The 16459-nt window shown below is 38.6% G+C and overlaps 2 protein-coding genes across 2 annotated transcripts; both read left to right on the forward strand.

Moving 5' to 3' along the window:
* Positions 1–725: 725 nt before the first annotated feature.
* On the forward strand, positions 726–4367 carry LOC113291023. Its single transcript, XM_026540604.1, has 3 exons — positions 726–830; positions 1221–1626; positions 4258–4367. Exons 2-3 carry the CDS (start codon positions 1236–1238, stop codon positions 4365–4367), a joined length of 501 nt encoding a protein of 166 aa, XP_026396389.1. The 5' UTR covers positions 726–830; positions 1221–1235.
* A 543-nt stretch (positions 4368–4910) lies between these two features.
* Positions 4911–10665, forward strand: LOC113288305 (leucine-rich repeat receptor-like serine/threonine-protein kinase At1g17230). Its single transcript, XM_026537305.1, has 3 exons — positions 4911–8392; positions 9593–9976; positions 10364–10665. Exons 1-3 carry the CDS (start codon positions 5464–5466, stop codon positions 10366–10368), a joined length of 3318 nt encoding a protein of 1105 aa, XP_026393090.1. The 5' UTR covers positions 4911–5463; the 3' UTR covers positions 10369–10665.
* Positions 10666–16459: the final 5794 nt, after the last annotated feature.

The raw sequence follows: 16459 nt of genomic DNA on the forward strand, positions 1-16459 counted from the left end.
AGTCGATGCATAAATCAAAATATGACTGCATAATGTGTTATGCATCCTCTGTGGTGGTTTGCATAATGACTATGCATTTAAAGGATAAACACCTCCAAATTTTTCGTAAAAGCTCTAACTTTGATATTGTTGTTTGTACTCATTGAGTAGATCTCGAAATACTGGACGTCAATGTCGGCATGCATAAAGATGACTTTGTGCGTGTGAGCATTTTTCTAGTCTTGATTTGACAAAAGCAAAAAGGAACGAGAAGGAACAAGTGACACACAAGTCGGGAACCAAACCAGAATTCTCAAGTTTGGCGGAGCCCCAAAAAGTGATTTTGAGAAAATATACAGAGATAGAAGTCCCATACTCCCACTTAGGGCTGCCAAAACCGAACCATAACCGAAAACCGAAACCGAAACCGAAATTTTTTAACCGAACCGAACCATAACCATATTCCTATGGTTCATTAATGGTTGTCAGTTTCAGATAACCGACAGTATCGGTTTCGGTTTAGGTTTTGAAATAAAACCGAACCAATAACCAATTGGTTAACCGATTAATAGTGACCGTAGGATTAAATGATTTTAGGCCGTGGATGGGGATATTTAACCCTAATAAGTAATAACTTACATCACTCTTCAGTCTTCTCTTCTTTCATAGATATTATCAGAAAGCTTTCCCACAGACAGTTCCACTTCCAACTTCACTCGACTCGACTGATTTTAGGCAGTTGTGCTTATGATTTGTAGAGGAAATTGGTTCAGGAAGCTCTTTCTCGTGATTCTTCTGGTGCTGTTCAATCCAACTTCTCTTTGATTACTCCTACTTCTGGTGTCTTTCAGGTTTGATTTCTTTTTGAAACTTTGTAGATCTGGGTTTTATTTCAGATTCCTTTAAATTTTTTTTACTAGAAATGGAGATTTGGAGGTTTTGAATCTGCTATTGAAATTACTGATTAAATCTTTTTTTTTTTAATTTTTCGTTTTGTTTGATTTTTGTACCTTTATTCTTGATTTACAGGGATCTCTGCAAGTAGTTTGGTTGTGATTGTTGTCATGTTCATATTTATGTGATTTTTGTCATGTTTATGATTTTAATTATGATATTAGGGTTTGTAAAATTGAAAAAAATTGGGGATTTCAAATGTAAAATTGGTCATTTAGGTTGATTTACACAGTGGGTTTTGCTTAAATGTATGGTTTAAATTAAATGTATGGTTTATCACATTGCAGACTTGCCTTTTGACAATGCGAGGAGGATCCAGTTCAACACCTACTGCCTCTGTTTCTTCTAATAAGCGGCCACCTCGACCTCCACCTAATGCAAGTTTAGATGGAGGTGCAAATTCAGCTGGAGGTGCAAGTGCTGCTAAAGATGCTAGTGTTGCTGGAGATGCTAGTGCAGATGGAGATGCAACTGAAGCTGTCATAAAAGTGACAGAAACACATAGCAATAAGCGTAAAACCCCTGAAGATGCAACTGAAGATGACACAGAAGTGAGTCAAGTGACAGAACCAAAGGGAAAGAAACGTTCTGATGTGTGGAACCACTTTGATATGGACCCCAAGCCTTCGAAATATGCAAAATGTCGCCACTGTAAGACAAAGATTGCAGCTCAGGGTACCAAGTATGGGACAGGTGGTATGAATAATCATTTGAAGATATGTAAAAAGAAGCCCAAGGAGGAAAAAGGACACCAAACGCTTGATTTTCAACCGGCTAGGCTAGGAGGAGAAGGAAAATTGGTTGCGGCAACTTTTAATCAAGATGCATGTACAAAGGCAGTGATTTTATTTGTGATTTTAGATGAGCAGCCGTTTAGAGTGGTTGAAGGAGAAGGGTTCAAGGAACTTTGTAGGGTACTTGAATCCAGATTCAAGATCCCTTCTCGTATGACCATTTCGCGGGGTGTGTTAAATTTGTACGAAGCTGAAAAGGAGAAGATGAAGAACTACTTCAAGGAAAACAATGTGATAGTTTGTCTCACCACTGACACATGGACCTCAAATGCCCAAAATAAAAGCTACATGGTTGTAACTGCGCATTTTATTGATAAAGATTGGAAGCTGCACAAACTGGTAATCAACTTTTTCCAAATTTTAGGTCATTCAGGTGAGGTAATTGGGAAGATGTTAGAGGAATGTTTGTTAGATTGGGAACTTCCTGGGGTTTTTACTATTACGCTTGACAATGTTAGTGCTAATGATTTAGCTATTGATTATCTAAGGGAGGATGGTCATTTAAAGGAGCAAGTGATTAGTTCAAATGGTGTACTGAATACTAAGTTTATGCAAGTTAGATGTGCTGCTCATGTGCTTGCACTTGTTGTGAATGCTGGCTTGGGAGAGTATCACATGGCTATTAAGAGAGTAAGGGCAGTGGTGAAGCATGTGATGAGTTCTCCTGCTAGGTTGAGTAAGTTTATGGATTGTGCTAAACAAGAAAAGATAGATTGCAGAAAAGGTTTAGTTTTAGATGTGGATACAAGATGGAATTCCACTTACATGATGTTGGAAGCTGCTTGTAGATATCAGAAATCTTTTGAAAGGCTAGCACGGGAAGATAAGGCTTTCAAAAAGAAGTTTTGTTTCAACGAAAGATCCATCCCTCCTGTATTTTCTACTTCTACCGGTGCTAGTAATGATGTTGACATGGAAGAAGCTTCTACTTTTGTTCATAACAAAGGCAAGAAGAAGGCCCCTCCTCCGCCTCCTATACATGCTCCATATATGGAAGATTGGGCCAATGCAAGATCATTTGGAAAATTTTTAAAGGTATTCTATGATTTGACTGTCAAGTTTTCTTACTGTACTCGTGTTACTTCACATGAGTTCTTGTTTAACGTAAGTGTCATTCATAGAACAATGAACACATGGGTAAAAAGTTCAGATCCATTTCTCTCTGGTATGGGCACTAAAATTCTAGACAAGTTTAATAAGTATTGGGGAGAATATGAGAAAATGAACACTCTCATGTTCATTGTTGTTTTGCTTGATCCACGTGAGAAGATGAAAGGTTTAAATTTTATTCTTGATACTTTAGATATCACGGGTCCGTCATTACGTAAACACTTATCGACTTATGTGAAAACTGATTTTCAAGAACTTTTCGAAGAGTACAAGTGTCTCTATGCAAATGATGAAAACATGTCTACTGCCACAGGTGATTGTAATAATGTTACTCAATATTCTGGGGTTACTGATGATGAAGATTCTGCGTATGCTAGTCTAATAGCAGAGAGAGCAAGAGAAGATGAGGAGGATGACAATGTTGAGGGGAAAACTGAGTTGGAGTTATATTTAGAGGAGAAACGTGAACCGAGAATTAGCCCTAGCGGTGTTCAGTTTGAAATTTTAGGTTGGTGGAGGACTTATAGTACAAGGTATCCTGTATTATCACACATGGCGAGAGATATACTAGCCATACCAGTCTCTTCTGTTGCCTCAGAATCTGCCTTTAGTACTGGAAGGCGAGTTATTGATTCATATCGAAGTTCACTGCTGCCTAAGACTGTTGAGGCGTTGATTTGCACGCAAAGATGGTTACGGACACCGGTTGATCTTGATCCAAACACCTTAGGAACTGATGATGCTGAAGATGTTTCAGGTATTTTCTCTACTCACTTTTGTAAAATTCTGATTTGTGATTTTCTGTACTCACTGTTTGTCACTTATTGATGTAATTTCTTGCAGAATTTTTAGGTTCTCTTGCAACTTCTAAGTTCATCCGCATTGACATAGATTATGATGAAGAAGAAGAAGATTCAACTTTGTTATCGTGAAGTTGATTATAAATGATTTAACGGGTTAGCGGTAAGTTTCTCTAGTTTGTAGTTTTAGCAGTTGATATTTTTTTAGAATAAAACTTAGATTTGTTTAAGCATATGAATAGCCAAGTTGAAACAATGAACTGTCAATAATGTGAGTACTCTCCTTTACGCCAAAATAGCTTAAACTCATGCCATTGCCTTTGAAGGTAGATCATCTTAGTCAACTGTTATGAATGTTCAGGGCTTACTTTACTTGTAACTTCTTCATATCAGTACAATTCTATTGTAGTTTCATTGGTTGAGGTGATAATGCAACATTAAAATTATAAATGCATATTCCAGTAAAAGGATCATCCTCAATTCCAGCTAAACGAATGCTTATTGTTTAGTGCTTCTCTACCATAGAGGTTGCTAATCTTGATGTTCTTAGTTACATTATGTACCATTGCACTGATCATGATTGAGAAATTCATATTTAACTCGAGTTTGTGTATGTGCAGGTTACCATTACAACCTCCTGTGGAATACCCAATTTCTACACATGCAAAGTGTATTCACTGTAACAAACTATTTCCTGTTGACCCTTTTAGGAATGAGATCTCTATGTTGATTTTCCATCTAAAGATGTGGTCAGTTATGAACTTATGATTATGATTTTTTGATGTTTTTTCGTTTTTGTTATTAAGGAGAAACTAGACTCTTTAAAATTTAATGTTTCTATCAATATGTATTGGAAGTTGGAACATTTGATGTATTTGAAACTTGAGTGACAGGTTCAGAAAAATTTGCCCGTCATTTTTATGAGACTGACAGATATAAAAAATTTCAGTGGTTAACCAAAAACCGAATGGTTTTATACAAAACCGAGTTGGAACCGAACCGAGAAAAACCGAACTAACCAAATGGTTTCATTGATTTTCATTATTGGAAACCGAGTAGTTCGGTTTCGGTTTAATTTTTTCCAAAAACCAATGAAAACCGAACCATGTGCAGCCCTGCTCCCACTACTCTCCTCCACTTCAAACTATTCGGACAGTCACCATTGAAATCATGAGGTTTCAGAACCGAAAAGGTAATTAAAAAACAAATAAAAAGGCAACCAAACTAAATCTCGTCCTCTTATCTTTCTCACATAGTAACAGCATCAATTCAGGTAAAAAAATCTAACCTAAATAAAAAATCAAAGATCCTCTCTTTCTCTTTCTCTACTACATACGCTGTCTAAAGCAACAGATGATATGAGATTGATAATTATGATGATATTGAAATCGAAGAAGAGGTGGAATTTCATGAACAACCAGATCATCACTATTACTACTAGAAGAAAGAAGAAGCGTTGCTGGAAAGCATTCGTTGACCTTAATATTTTCTTCATGCGCCCCTCGATCGTGACTCTCTGACAATCTCAAGCTTCTTCTTCTTTCTCTTTCTCACTCACACACTCTCCCTATCTATCTCTATCTTATCTTTTTTTTTTCTCTTTAATGCTCCAACATTCATCTCCTATCTCCTTGTTGTTTAACCTGTACACTTTTCAATTCTTGGGATAATCAATTTCTTTACCCCATTTCTAACTTAGGTTCAGTTTCCTATAGATCTTTACCTGTATCTTAAGTTAAATATACGACTTTCTTTTCTTTAATCTAAACAAAACCCTCTTCTTCTTCTATATAGGAATTTAGATATCACTCTTAATGTGTTAAGAGATGGCGATCTTGAGGTCTTATTCTTCTTCGAAATTCATTAAATTCGTATTCATAATTTGTTATTGTGTTATATTCGTGAGATCATTGAATCACGAAGGGAATTTACTTTTGGTATTCAAAAGTAATCTTGTTGATAATGATAACAGTCTCCAAAGCTGGAATTCAAAGGATTCTACTCCTTGCTATTGGAATGGTATAGAGTGTTCTGATGATTATAAGGTAATATCTGTAAATCTTAGTCAGTTCAATTTGTCTGGTAATTTGTCTTATAGTATCTGCCAACTCCATAGATTAACCATCTTAAACTTGTCCAAAAACTTCATTTCTGGTCCTTTACCTACCCAATTAGCTAATTGTGGTAATTTGGAGACTCTAGACCTCAGAACTAATAGATTCCATGGAGAAATCCCACCTCAACTTTTCAAAATTTCTAGCCTAAAACAGCTTTTTTTGAGTGAGAATTTTCTGTTTGGTCGAATTCCAGATGAGCTTGGTAACATGACAATGCTTGAGGAGCTTGAAATTTATAGTAATAACCTTACTGATAATATTCCCTCCACCATTGGAATGTTAAAGAATCTTAGGATTATTAGAGCAGGTCTGAATATTCTCTCTGGTCCAGTTCCGGTGGAGATTAGTGAATGTGATAGCCTAGAGATTCTTGGGCTGGCGCAGAATAGGCTTGAAGGTCCTCTTCCAAAGGAGATTCAGAGGCTGAAGAATCTAACTACATTGATTCTTTGGCAAAACCTATTATCTGGTGTTATTCCGTCTGAACTTGGGAATTGTGGTAACCTGGAATTGCTTGCCTTAAATGATAATGCTTTCACTGGTGATATTCCTAAAGAGCTTGGTAAATTATCCAAGTTGAGAAAATTGTACATTTACAGAAACAAACTGAACGGAACCATTCCACCAGAGCTAGGAAATTGTGTTAGTGCAGTTGAGATTGATTTATCTGAGAATCAGTTAACTGGTTTCATTCCATCAGAACTCAGTCGGATTCCAGATCTTCAATTGCTTCATCTTTTCGAAAATGTTTTGCAAGGAAGTATTCCGAGAGAGCTTGGAAAATTAAAGCAGCTGAAGAATTTAGATCTATCCATCAATAATTTAACAGGCACTATTCCTTTTGAATTTCAAAATCTCACTTTGTTAGAGGATTTGCAACTGTTCGATAATAATCTTGAGGGAGTCATTCCACCTCTCATTGGGGCAAACAGCAATCTCTTGGTCCTGGACATGTCTGAGAACAATTTTGTAGGTAGCATACCTGCAAATCTGTGTAAATCCCAAACCTTGATGTTTCTAAGTCTTGGATCAAACATGTTATCTGGCAGTATTCCCTATGGCCTGAAAACGTGCAAGTCTCTCGTACAGCTAATGCTGGGAGGTAACCGTCTTACTGGAAGTCTCCCTCTCGAGCTATCCAGCCTTAAGAATCTCGTGGCGTTAGAGCTTTTCCAAAACCGATTCTCAGGGCCGATATCTTCAGAAGTGGGCAACCTCAAAAATCTGGAAAGACTCCTACTGTCCAATAACTATTTTCTGGGTACTCTTCCTCCTGAGATTGGTCAACTCCAACGGCTAGTTAGCTTCAATATTTCTTCTAACCATCTTTCAGGAAGTATCCCGCGTGAGCTCGGGAACTGTACGGCGCTTCAGAGACTAGACCTCAGTAGGAACAGATTTACTGGAAATATGCCAGAAGAATTTGGCAATCTTGTGAAACTTGAGCTGCTTAAGCTGTCGGATAACAAACTGAATGGAGCCATCCCATATACCTTAGGGAGGCTAGCGAGGCTTACAGATCTGCAAATGGGAGGGAATTATTTTTCTGGCCGAATACCTGTTGAATTGGGCCAGCTTACTGCTCTGCAAATTGCTTTAAATATTAGCTACAATGCACTTTCTGGTGATATTCCAGATGATCTCGGAAACTTGCAAATGTTGGAGTCCCTATACTTGAACAACAATCAGCTTGATGGTCCAATACCTACTTCAATTGGTGACCTCTCAAGTCTCTTAGTGTGCAACTTATCTCACAACAACCTGCTGGGAACAATACCCAGTACTCCTGTTTTCAGAAGGATGGATGCTAGCAATTTCATTGGAAATCCTGGCATCTGCATGTCAGAAACAGATCCTTGTCATCCATCTTTCACTCCATCTATTTCTGCAGACCCCAGTTTGATGAAACAGGGTTCTTCAAGGGACAAAGTAGTGAGCATTGTCGCGGTGGTTATAGGGTTAGTTTCATTGGTCCTTACTGTTGGTGTTTGCTGGATCGTGAAATGTAGTATGCCTGTTTTAGTTGTCGAAAATAGTGAAAAAACTGAGGCTTCTGACACTTATTATTTCCCCAAAGAAGGGTTTACTTATCAAGACCTTCTAGAAGCTACTGGTAATTTCTCAGAGAGTGCAGTTATAGGGACTGGCGCTTGTGGTACAGTATACAAAGCCCTCATGTCCGATGGTATGTTGATTGCTGTCAAGAAACTCAGGTCCTCCGGTGAAGCTTCCAATGTAGACAACAGTTTTCGGGCTGAGATATTGACACTGGGAAAGATCAGACACCGCAACATTGTAAAGCTCTACGGTTTCTGCTACCATCAAGACTCTAATCTTTTGTTATATGAGCATATGGAGAACGGGAGCCTAGGAGAACTCCTACATGGGAATCCAAATAAGTGTTCCTTGGATTGGGATGCTCGTTATAAAATAGCTCTTGGAGCAGCAGAGGGTTTATGCTATCTACACTGTGACTGCAAGCCTCAGATTATTCACCGTGATATAAAGTCAAATAACATTTTGCTTGATGAATCTCTGGAGGCACACGTGGGGGATTTTGGCTTGGCAAAGTTGATTGATTTACCTTTCTCAAAGTCCATGTCTGCTGTTGCGGGTTCCTATGGTTATATTGCCCCTGGTAAGATTTTTGATAAGATTAATTTTTTCATTCTACCAATTCTTGCTATTTTTTTTTTCCAATTTAACTTTCCTTCATCTTTATGAAAAGAAAGAATTAGCTATCACGTGATTGTGTTTTTCATAAGTATTAGCATTTGAGATTTTATTTTAAAGCATTTACTAATTTCTATTCCGTAAGCTCCGGCAACTCAACTAGATCTGCATACATTAAAATTTTAGCATACACAGATAATTTCTGCAGTGTCAAGAGGTGTTTGCTGTTTTCACAAGGCTCATCTGATCTTGTGGGTAGAGGTCATAGAGCATCCATGGCTCAAAATCCGTATTTAGTCACCTTCATTCAGGAGTAAATATGTTGCCCTGAAGATTGAACACTCGTGTAGATCATAGAACACCCATGTCTGGTAATGTTTGTAACCCATTTTCTGTGTTTTTTCCATGACAACAACTGTCTTAGGAAGTGGTGAACTAGAGTAGTCTTAAACTGAAGATTGAAAATGGTACGAAAATATATTTTGCAATCTAGAACTACCTACTGTGGACAGAAGGAACACTCACTACTCTTGTTGTAGTGGATACCCCGTGTAGCAAACTTCAACCTAATATATAGTGCTAACTAATTTACTTGGTTGCGGAATTCTGCATTTTGATAGCGGAGCTTTCCAATTATATAAGTGTTACATGACAGCACTGAAATTTCCAATCACTAGATTGCTTAAAACTATAGACCATGTAATCAATATAATAGGGCTTTGTATTTGTATCCTTGTAGGATTCCTTAAAAACCATTCTACATTTGTGTATTTGGTGTATCTTTTTTTGCATTCATATGTGATGACATGGAATAGAAAACATTCTTTCTTCGTTGATCTGTTGTAAGATTTCATTTCAGAATAAGTTTCTGAGACCAAAATCAATCTGGGGTATGCAATTGTGCATCATTACCCTGATACCTAGAGCTGATTCCTAATATATTAGTGACATCTTGAAATAAGCTCAATAACCTACTGTCTCTATTCAACCCAAAATGTGACAGTTCCAGAAATACCCTTAGTGTAGTTTCTCGTTAATAAAATGAAGAAGATGAATCAGTTCATACAGTCAATTTTTGTATTAAGATCATTTTCTTAAACGTATTTGTCTATTTCTGAACTCACTTAAGTTGGATCCTGGCTTACAAGACTTGCTTTTGTTTCAGAATATGCTTACACGATGAAAATCACAGAAAAGTGTGATATCTACAGTTTCGGCGTCGTTCTACTGGAATTGGTTACAGGAAAATCTCCAGTTCAGCCAATCGATCAAGGAGGGGATCTCGTTACTTGGGTGCGAAGATCCACACAGAATATGATGCCAACATCTACAATCTTTGACCAACGCTTAGATTTAAGTGCAAGGAGGACGATTGAGGAGATGTCTTTAGTACTCAAGATTGCCTTGTTTTGTACGAGTTTGTCGCCAGTCAATAGGCCAACCATGAGGGAGGTCATTGCCATGATGCTTGACGCGAAGGAGGCCTCTTGCAGTTCAACATCCTCGCCAACATCGGAGACTCCTTTAGAAGAAGATGCTGCTAGTAGAGGTAAGACACATTTTTTATGTGGGGTCAATTCTTAGTCTAATATTTAATGGTAAGCAGAGTTTACCATTTATGAATGAGTCACATAGATGTATAGCCCAATTGTTAGTGGGAGAGGAAAACATACCTTTTTAAATGGATGCTTTTATTTTAGGAACTTCGTTGGTTTTCTCCAGAATTAGATACCTGGGTGTTAATTTTATCAACCAGTCGGCTGTTGCATGTACATAACTCAAAGTCAGGACGAGATATTGCATGGGCTTGTTTATATTTAAAAAAGCTTTAAATTCGCATGCTGAGCACATCTACTATTAAGTTTTGGATCTTGTTAGTGAGTTCACTGATGAGTTTTCTTAGCTTTAACAGAACCACTATCTTGTAATTTTGCAGTATGAGCGCATTCATAAACACTGCTGGTTATTTATTCAGCTGGTGATGGGCACAGAAACTCGGAAAAGATCTTTCATCTCTACAACTCAAGTTAAGCCTTCTTTAGCTCATTGTATGTAAGTTTACAGTAAAGGTATTCTAACTTTATTTGTATACAGAGGAAATTATCATTTCATTCCTCTCCCTCTGCTCATGATCTTATTTTTATGTACCTGATAAATCAATTGGACGTGTATAATTGTAATTATGTAAAGGTACAATTTTGCTAACATATTAATAAGATTAACCCCAATTTCTTTATATATTTGGACTAAACCCATAATCCGTAAAAATGTATACCAATCTCTTGTCAGTACCAGACACCAATCACCAGGTTTTGGGTATAAGTAATTATAGATACCTTGAAACAGAGCTTTCTACTTAGACCCATGTCGGTTAGCTAGTTTGGTTTTAGTCATCGGCACTTTAGCAATCAATCTTTTTCTTTGATCACGTATTATGCAAATACCATTATAGATATTCATAGAGTAACCTTTTTGAAAGTTGGCCCATACTCAATTATATATGTCTTTGAACCATTCTTGAGTATAATGCTTATTCTTCCTTTTCCCATAACTGAAACCGTTGAATTATTTCCAAACTTCATAGTTGATCGTACAGTTTCATCAAAATTAGCAAATAAGTCTTTTCTTCCACACATATGATTACTACAACCACTGTCTAAATACCACTTATGATGAGGTTGTTCTTCAGCTGACAAGCTAATAACAAAGTCTCTGATTCATCTTCTTGTTCTTCTGCCATGTTTGCTTTATTGTTGTAATTAACAACCTTCTTCTTGTTGGTACACTCCCATTGAAAGTGACCATAACGTAGACAATGATAGCAAGCATTTATTTGATATCAAACTTGAAGATCTAAATGTCTTAAGATATGTTGCCAATTATCTGGTATGTGCAGCTGCAGGCTGCAGCAGAAACACCAACCGATTATGTCTTACTTCTCTCTTTCTTATATTAGTTCCAGCACCAAGCTAACTTATGAGCTGTATCTCATGTATATCAAGTGGTGGATGTTATAAGAAGTTTGTTAAAGGATATGGGACAATCTGCTGCCTCTGACAGACCTCTTGAAGATAAATGTTTTTGCTTGGTCAGAAAAAGCTGAGGTAGTCTTCAAGAACTTAAGCAGATCATGTGTAACACTCCAGTTTTGGCATTACTAGATTTTTCTTTCTAAACTATTTATCCTGAACGGTGGAGACTGATGCTTGTGCCAGAGGAGTTGGTGTTGTTTTGATGCAAGAGGGAAGACCAATTCTTTAACAAGCTATTGGGCCCTAAATCCTTGGGTTTCTCAACGTATGAGAAGGAAGTGTTAGCAATATTAATGGCAGTTATTAAATGAAGGAGCTATCTAATGGTCAACCATTTTATCATCCACCCTGATCAACAAAGTATAAAATACTTTATGGAGCAAAGGATGAATAATGTTATACATGACAAAATATAACATCTACCCAAGAACTGGTAGCTGAAGAATAATACAGCTGAGATACGAAATAATATTCAAGGTCAGACGTAGAAGACCTGAACCAGATGTCCATTGACCAAGTCATAAGAGATCAAACAAGGCAGAGACACAAAGTTGGACGTGGAATACCTGAGTCCAGATGTGAAGCTAAAGAAGATTCTCGATGATGTCAGCTAAGGGAGAACCTGGGAACCAATCCCAGGTCGGTACAAGCACAAGGCGAGAAACTCTCAAAGTCCAGGTTGTCACGTGCTTAGTCATCTACATGCATTTGTCGTGTTCATGTAACGTATAAATAGTTGGAAATGCTGATGATGTAAACAAGTTGATTCTGATAATAAAAAATAGACTTTAGATAATTCTCCCTCCTCTCTATGATTTTCTTCTGATCTCCATTAATTATAACCGACTTAGAAGATAATCAGGAAATCCAGATCTGAGACGACGGAGTCCTGACCGGAGATCAGAGAACAGATCACCTGCCGGGATTACCTTCCAAATAAAGGATATCGACAAGGGAATTTGTGAAGGTACCAGTTTTACGTATCTTCGTTAACGCCGACTAAGCTTTTTAGAATTTCATGATTCTTGCACATGATACAGATCATAATCACAAATCTGATGCATGATTCGGTATAATCACTTGACAAACTGCATGATTAAGCATGGTATGCTCAAATATTGATGATTTTTTTTTGAAGCATATATGTGTTTATCAGTCCAAATATGCATGCGAAATTGAACTTTTGCATATATATTTTGATGATCTTGATCCCATAAACATCTCAACCTTGACCAGATCTATAGATTAATGGTAAAATTTGTTGAAAAAATGAATCCCTCGAACCTATCTAAATTTTACGGATTCATAATGTTTTTTTTGGTCAAAATCTTATTTGATCCATGATCTTATATGAATAAATATATTAGATATGTATTTCTTAAGATGTTTTATTCAAATCGGAGCATGATTATATCGTTAATTGAGTATCTTCACCAACATGAATATAAATATTCTACTGTACAACATATGATATGATAATAATTTTCTTAGATTCGTATTTTTCATATAGAATCACATGCTCTAAGTGATCGAAATCTCAAAACTCATCTACTATTAGGTTTTCACAAAAAAATCCATGATTAAGAGCACAATAACTGTGATTTCCAGTAAACATAAAGTACTAAATCAACAAAATAATATATTACTGCTCAAAGAATGATTAGATATGATACTTGAATCGCTAATCAAATACTTTGATCTTTGACGATGACAAGTCATGAGACAAACCGACTCAAAAAGTTTTGCCGCTAAAATGAAAGGTGGTGACCCTATAAAGTCAGACCTAGTCAGTGATTCTCATCTTGACCAGAAACTAAACTCATGGATACTCATCATATCTTATATGTGGTTGTGAAGCTATACAATGGAACGTCAACACAGAAGGTTACCACCTAAAACCGGGGTAACCTCACCGTGGCGACAACCACCAATATCACAACTATGGAAAACCCAAGTATTAACACACCAGAAGTGACAACTGTGAGCTTAACACCCTTAAGTACAACAGTTCCAGCTGGGAACACAGCAACACCTATACCAGAAACAACGGTGGTACCACCAACAATCACAACTTCACTAGTGATGGCAAGTGATCAACTACAAGCGGTTCTAATAGGTCCAACCGTGACACTTGAACAACACAGGAGGCCACCAAGACCTCCAAATTCTACCACAACAGCTACGACTCTAGTGGTATAAATTTCAATTGACATACTACAAGATCTTCTCTGGTCAATAAGCACCCTAGATGATAAAGTCAATCCGCTGACGCCACCTCCAATCCATCTAGCTACCACGCTAATCGTACGACATCAAAGTACGTAGCTGGAACAATCATAATTACATCTAAACTAACCAACTCTCCCAGCTCAGTCATCTTTACTGAACCAGTCACTGGGTCATCAACAGATAGACCTGACGCAGGAACTCAGAAAGTACATCTCGTTATCCAATCATCTACAAAACTCAAGACAAATAATTTCTGAGTCTTCACCAGCTGTCACAGTTGATATGGTTCATGGGTGTATAGACTCAGAAATTGACAGAATGATGAATGCTCAAGAAGAAATGATAAAATTAATGGTTAGTAAATCAAAGGATGACCAAACTTATATCTTCAAAGAAAGTCCATTATCAAAAGAGATTCATGATTGTCGACTATCCGAAAAGTTTTATTTGCTAACTTTCAGAAGTTTCAAAGGGCAGACCCAAACGAACACATATTTCACTGTGAGCAAATGATGACTTTGTACCTCGACAACACGTGGATAATGGCGAGATTATTTACGTGTAGTATATAGGAAGACTCCTTGACATGGTTCAGATGTCTCCCTCAAACTCAATCAACACATTTGAGAAATTGAAATCATTGTTCATCCAGAACTACTCCTGCAACATCAAACAAGGAGATGTTTTAGATGATATCTGCAAAATCAGTCAAGGAAGTGATGAAAGATTTACCAATTTTCTCAGACGCTTTAAGGTAGCAGTATCCCAGTTGATAAAGAACGTGAAAAATTCCTTTGCAGACTGTTCAGAAACGCCCTTGTTCAAGGAGAGATCCAAGATTCCTTCACATGACACATTCTCGAATCCCTATATGAAGTTGTTGTTGGTGGTTTTTAGCTTAGGGTTAAAATCGTAAAACCTTGCACCTGACGTCACTCTGCAAGGAAACGGTGTCGTGAGTGCTAACCTCTCCACCAACATATTTATTGAGCCATTCAATATATTTACATGAAATTTATCCAGGCTGGCGAATGTAGCAACCATCCCAAACACTCTGTAAATTTCGGCACCTCGCCAATACAAGACTCATTGAGTACTTTCCTGTGTTATGTTCCCCAGAAGAACCCTTAATATCGGTATGGCATGACGGATTTGTGTTCACTCGCAGCGGAGTAGCATGAACCTCCAAGTACCAAAGTTATGACCATTGCACGAAATGCTCATACGGAAAGCACACTGCATTCTGTAGATAAGGATTTTTATGGCAGCATACAAAGTCCAGCCAATTATTGTGATAACTCATAAAAAACTCATAAATCCGACTAATTTGCAAAATTAGGGTTTCGCGCCCCGCACAGTACACTAGACCTCGTTGGTCTAAGAACTATGCTTAGCCAAACTAGGCGATTAAATTCTCCGCAACACACTGGAAGTGTGGCCACGCCCTAGCTTTCCGGCCCTACTTCCCATCGACCAATCAGGTTACTTTAAATCCGCCACACTCACACAAAAGTGTAGCCACGCCCATGCTTGGCCGACCCTCTTTACATTAACTAATCAGGTTGCTTCAAAATCGCCACAACATTGAAAAGGAGGAAACCACGCCAGATGGCCACAAAGCCAATTGGCTTCCCAAAACCCGCGCCAAACACGTGTGCCATACGCACATGCCAATCGACATGCCAAACACGCCAAGCAACATGCCAAACTCTCCAAACGCGCATGCCAGGCGCACATGCTAATCGGCATGCCAAACATGCCGAGCAGCATGCCAAACCCGCAAAACACGCGTGCCAGACGCACATGCCAATCGGCATGCGAAACATGCCAAACTCGCCAAACGTGCATGCTAGGCGCACATGCCGAGCAGCATGCCAAACCCGCCAAACACGCGGGCCAGACGCACATGCCAATCGGCATGCCAAACATGCCGAGCAGCATGACAAACACGCGTGCCAGACGCACATGCCAATCGGCATGCCAAACATTCCAAGCAGCATGCCAAACCCGCCAAACGCACATGCCAATCGGCATGCCAAACATGCCAAACTCGCCAAACGCGCATGCCAGGCGCACATGCCAATTATCATGCCTAACTTGCCAAACGCACATGCTAGGCGCACATGCCAAACGACATGCTTTATACGCTAATTAGGGTTTCAGCATGCTAAACCCTAATTGAGACAAAGTTGCCAGGCGCCGACAGAAGGTAGCCGTAATCAACGGCTATCCTTCCTCGTGAGATGCAATCTCGGCCTTCCAAGTTCGCCACCGAGATGACAGTCTTGTGGCAACTTTCAGGCGACCAGCCGCCTAAAATTAATGGCCATGGCTACGCCTAGCGCCACTTGTACCACCGTGCCACTAGCATGCACGAGACATGCTAGCCATGCCATATTGCTACTGGTGTGCACCAAAAATGCCACTGCGCCATCTTCAGGCGCCAACACAAGGTAGCCACAATCAACGGATACCCTTATTTCATAAGATGCGATCTCAGCCATCGAAGTTCTCCACCAAGCCGGCGAGCTTGTGGCAAGTTTTAGGCGACCAGCCAAGACGATCCTAATAACATCACATGTTATTTACTTGCGGCAAGCCTCTCAATTTAAACTTTCCACACGTGGCAAAGTGCTACATGTTTTCCACGAAAACACTCGAGACATCAAAACATGTCACAAACTGGGGGATACTCATCAGGGTATTGGTCTGGCGGTTTACAGCGTGCGGCGTGCAATACGCCCGTTACAAGAAAGTGTCATAAAGCGGGG

Source organism: Papaver somniferum, chromosome 6 (genome assembly GCF_003573695.1).
Source record: "Papaver somniferum cultivar HN1 chromosome 6, ASM357369v1, whole genome shotgun sequence".
NCBI classification, from domain to species: domain Eukaryota; kingdom Viridiplantae; phylum Streptophyta; class Magnoliopsida; order Ranunculales; family Papaveraceae; genus Papaver; species Papaver somniferum.

Excerpts from the sequence above, each read along its gene's own strand:
- LOC113288305 (XM_026537305.1), top strand. The coding sequence starts at position 5,464 with ATGGCGATCTTGAGGTCTTATTCTTCTTCGAAATTCATTAAATTCGTA. Across the intron at positions 8,393-9,592 it reads CTATGGTTATATTGCCCCTG|AATATGCTTACACGATGAAA; the intron begins GTAAGATTTTTG and ends CTTTTGTTTCAG.
- LOC113291023 (XM_026540604.1), top strand. The coding sequence starts at position 1,236 with ATGCGAGGAGGATCCAGTTCAACACCTACTGCCTCTGTTTCTTCTAAT. Across the intron at positions 1,627-4,257 it reads GGGTACCAAGTATGGGACAG|GTTACCATTACAACCTCCTG; the intron begins GTGGTATGAATA and ends GTGTATGTGCAG.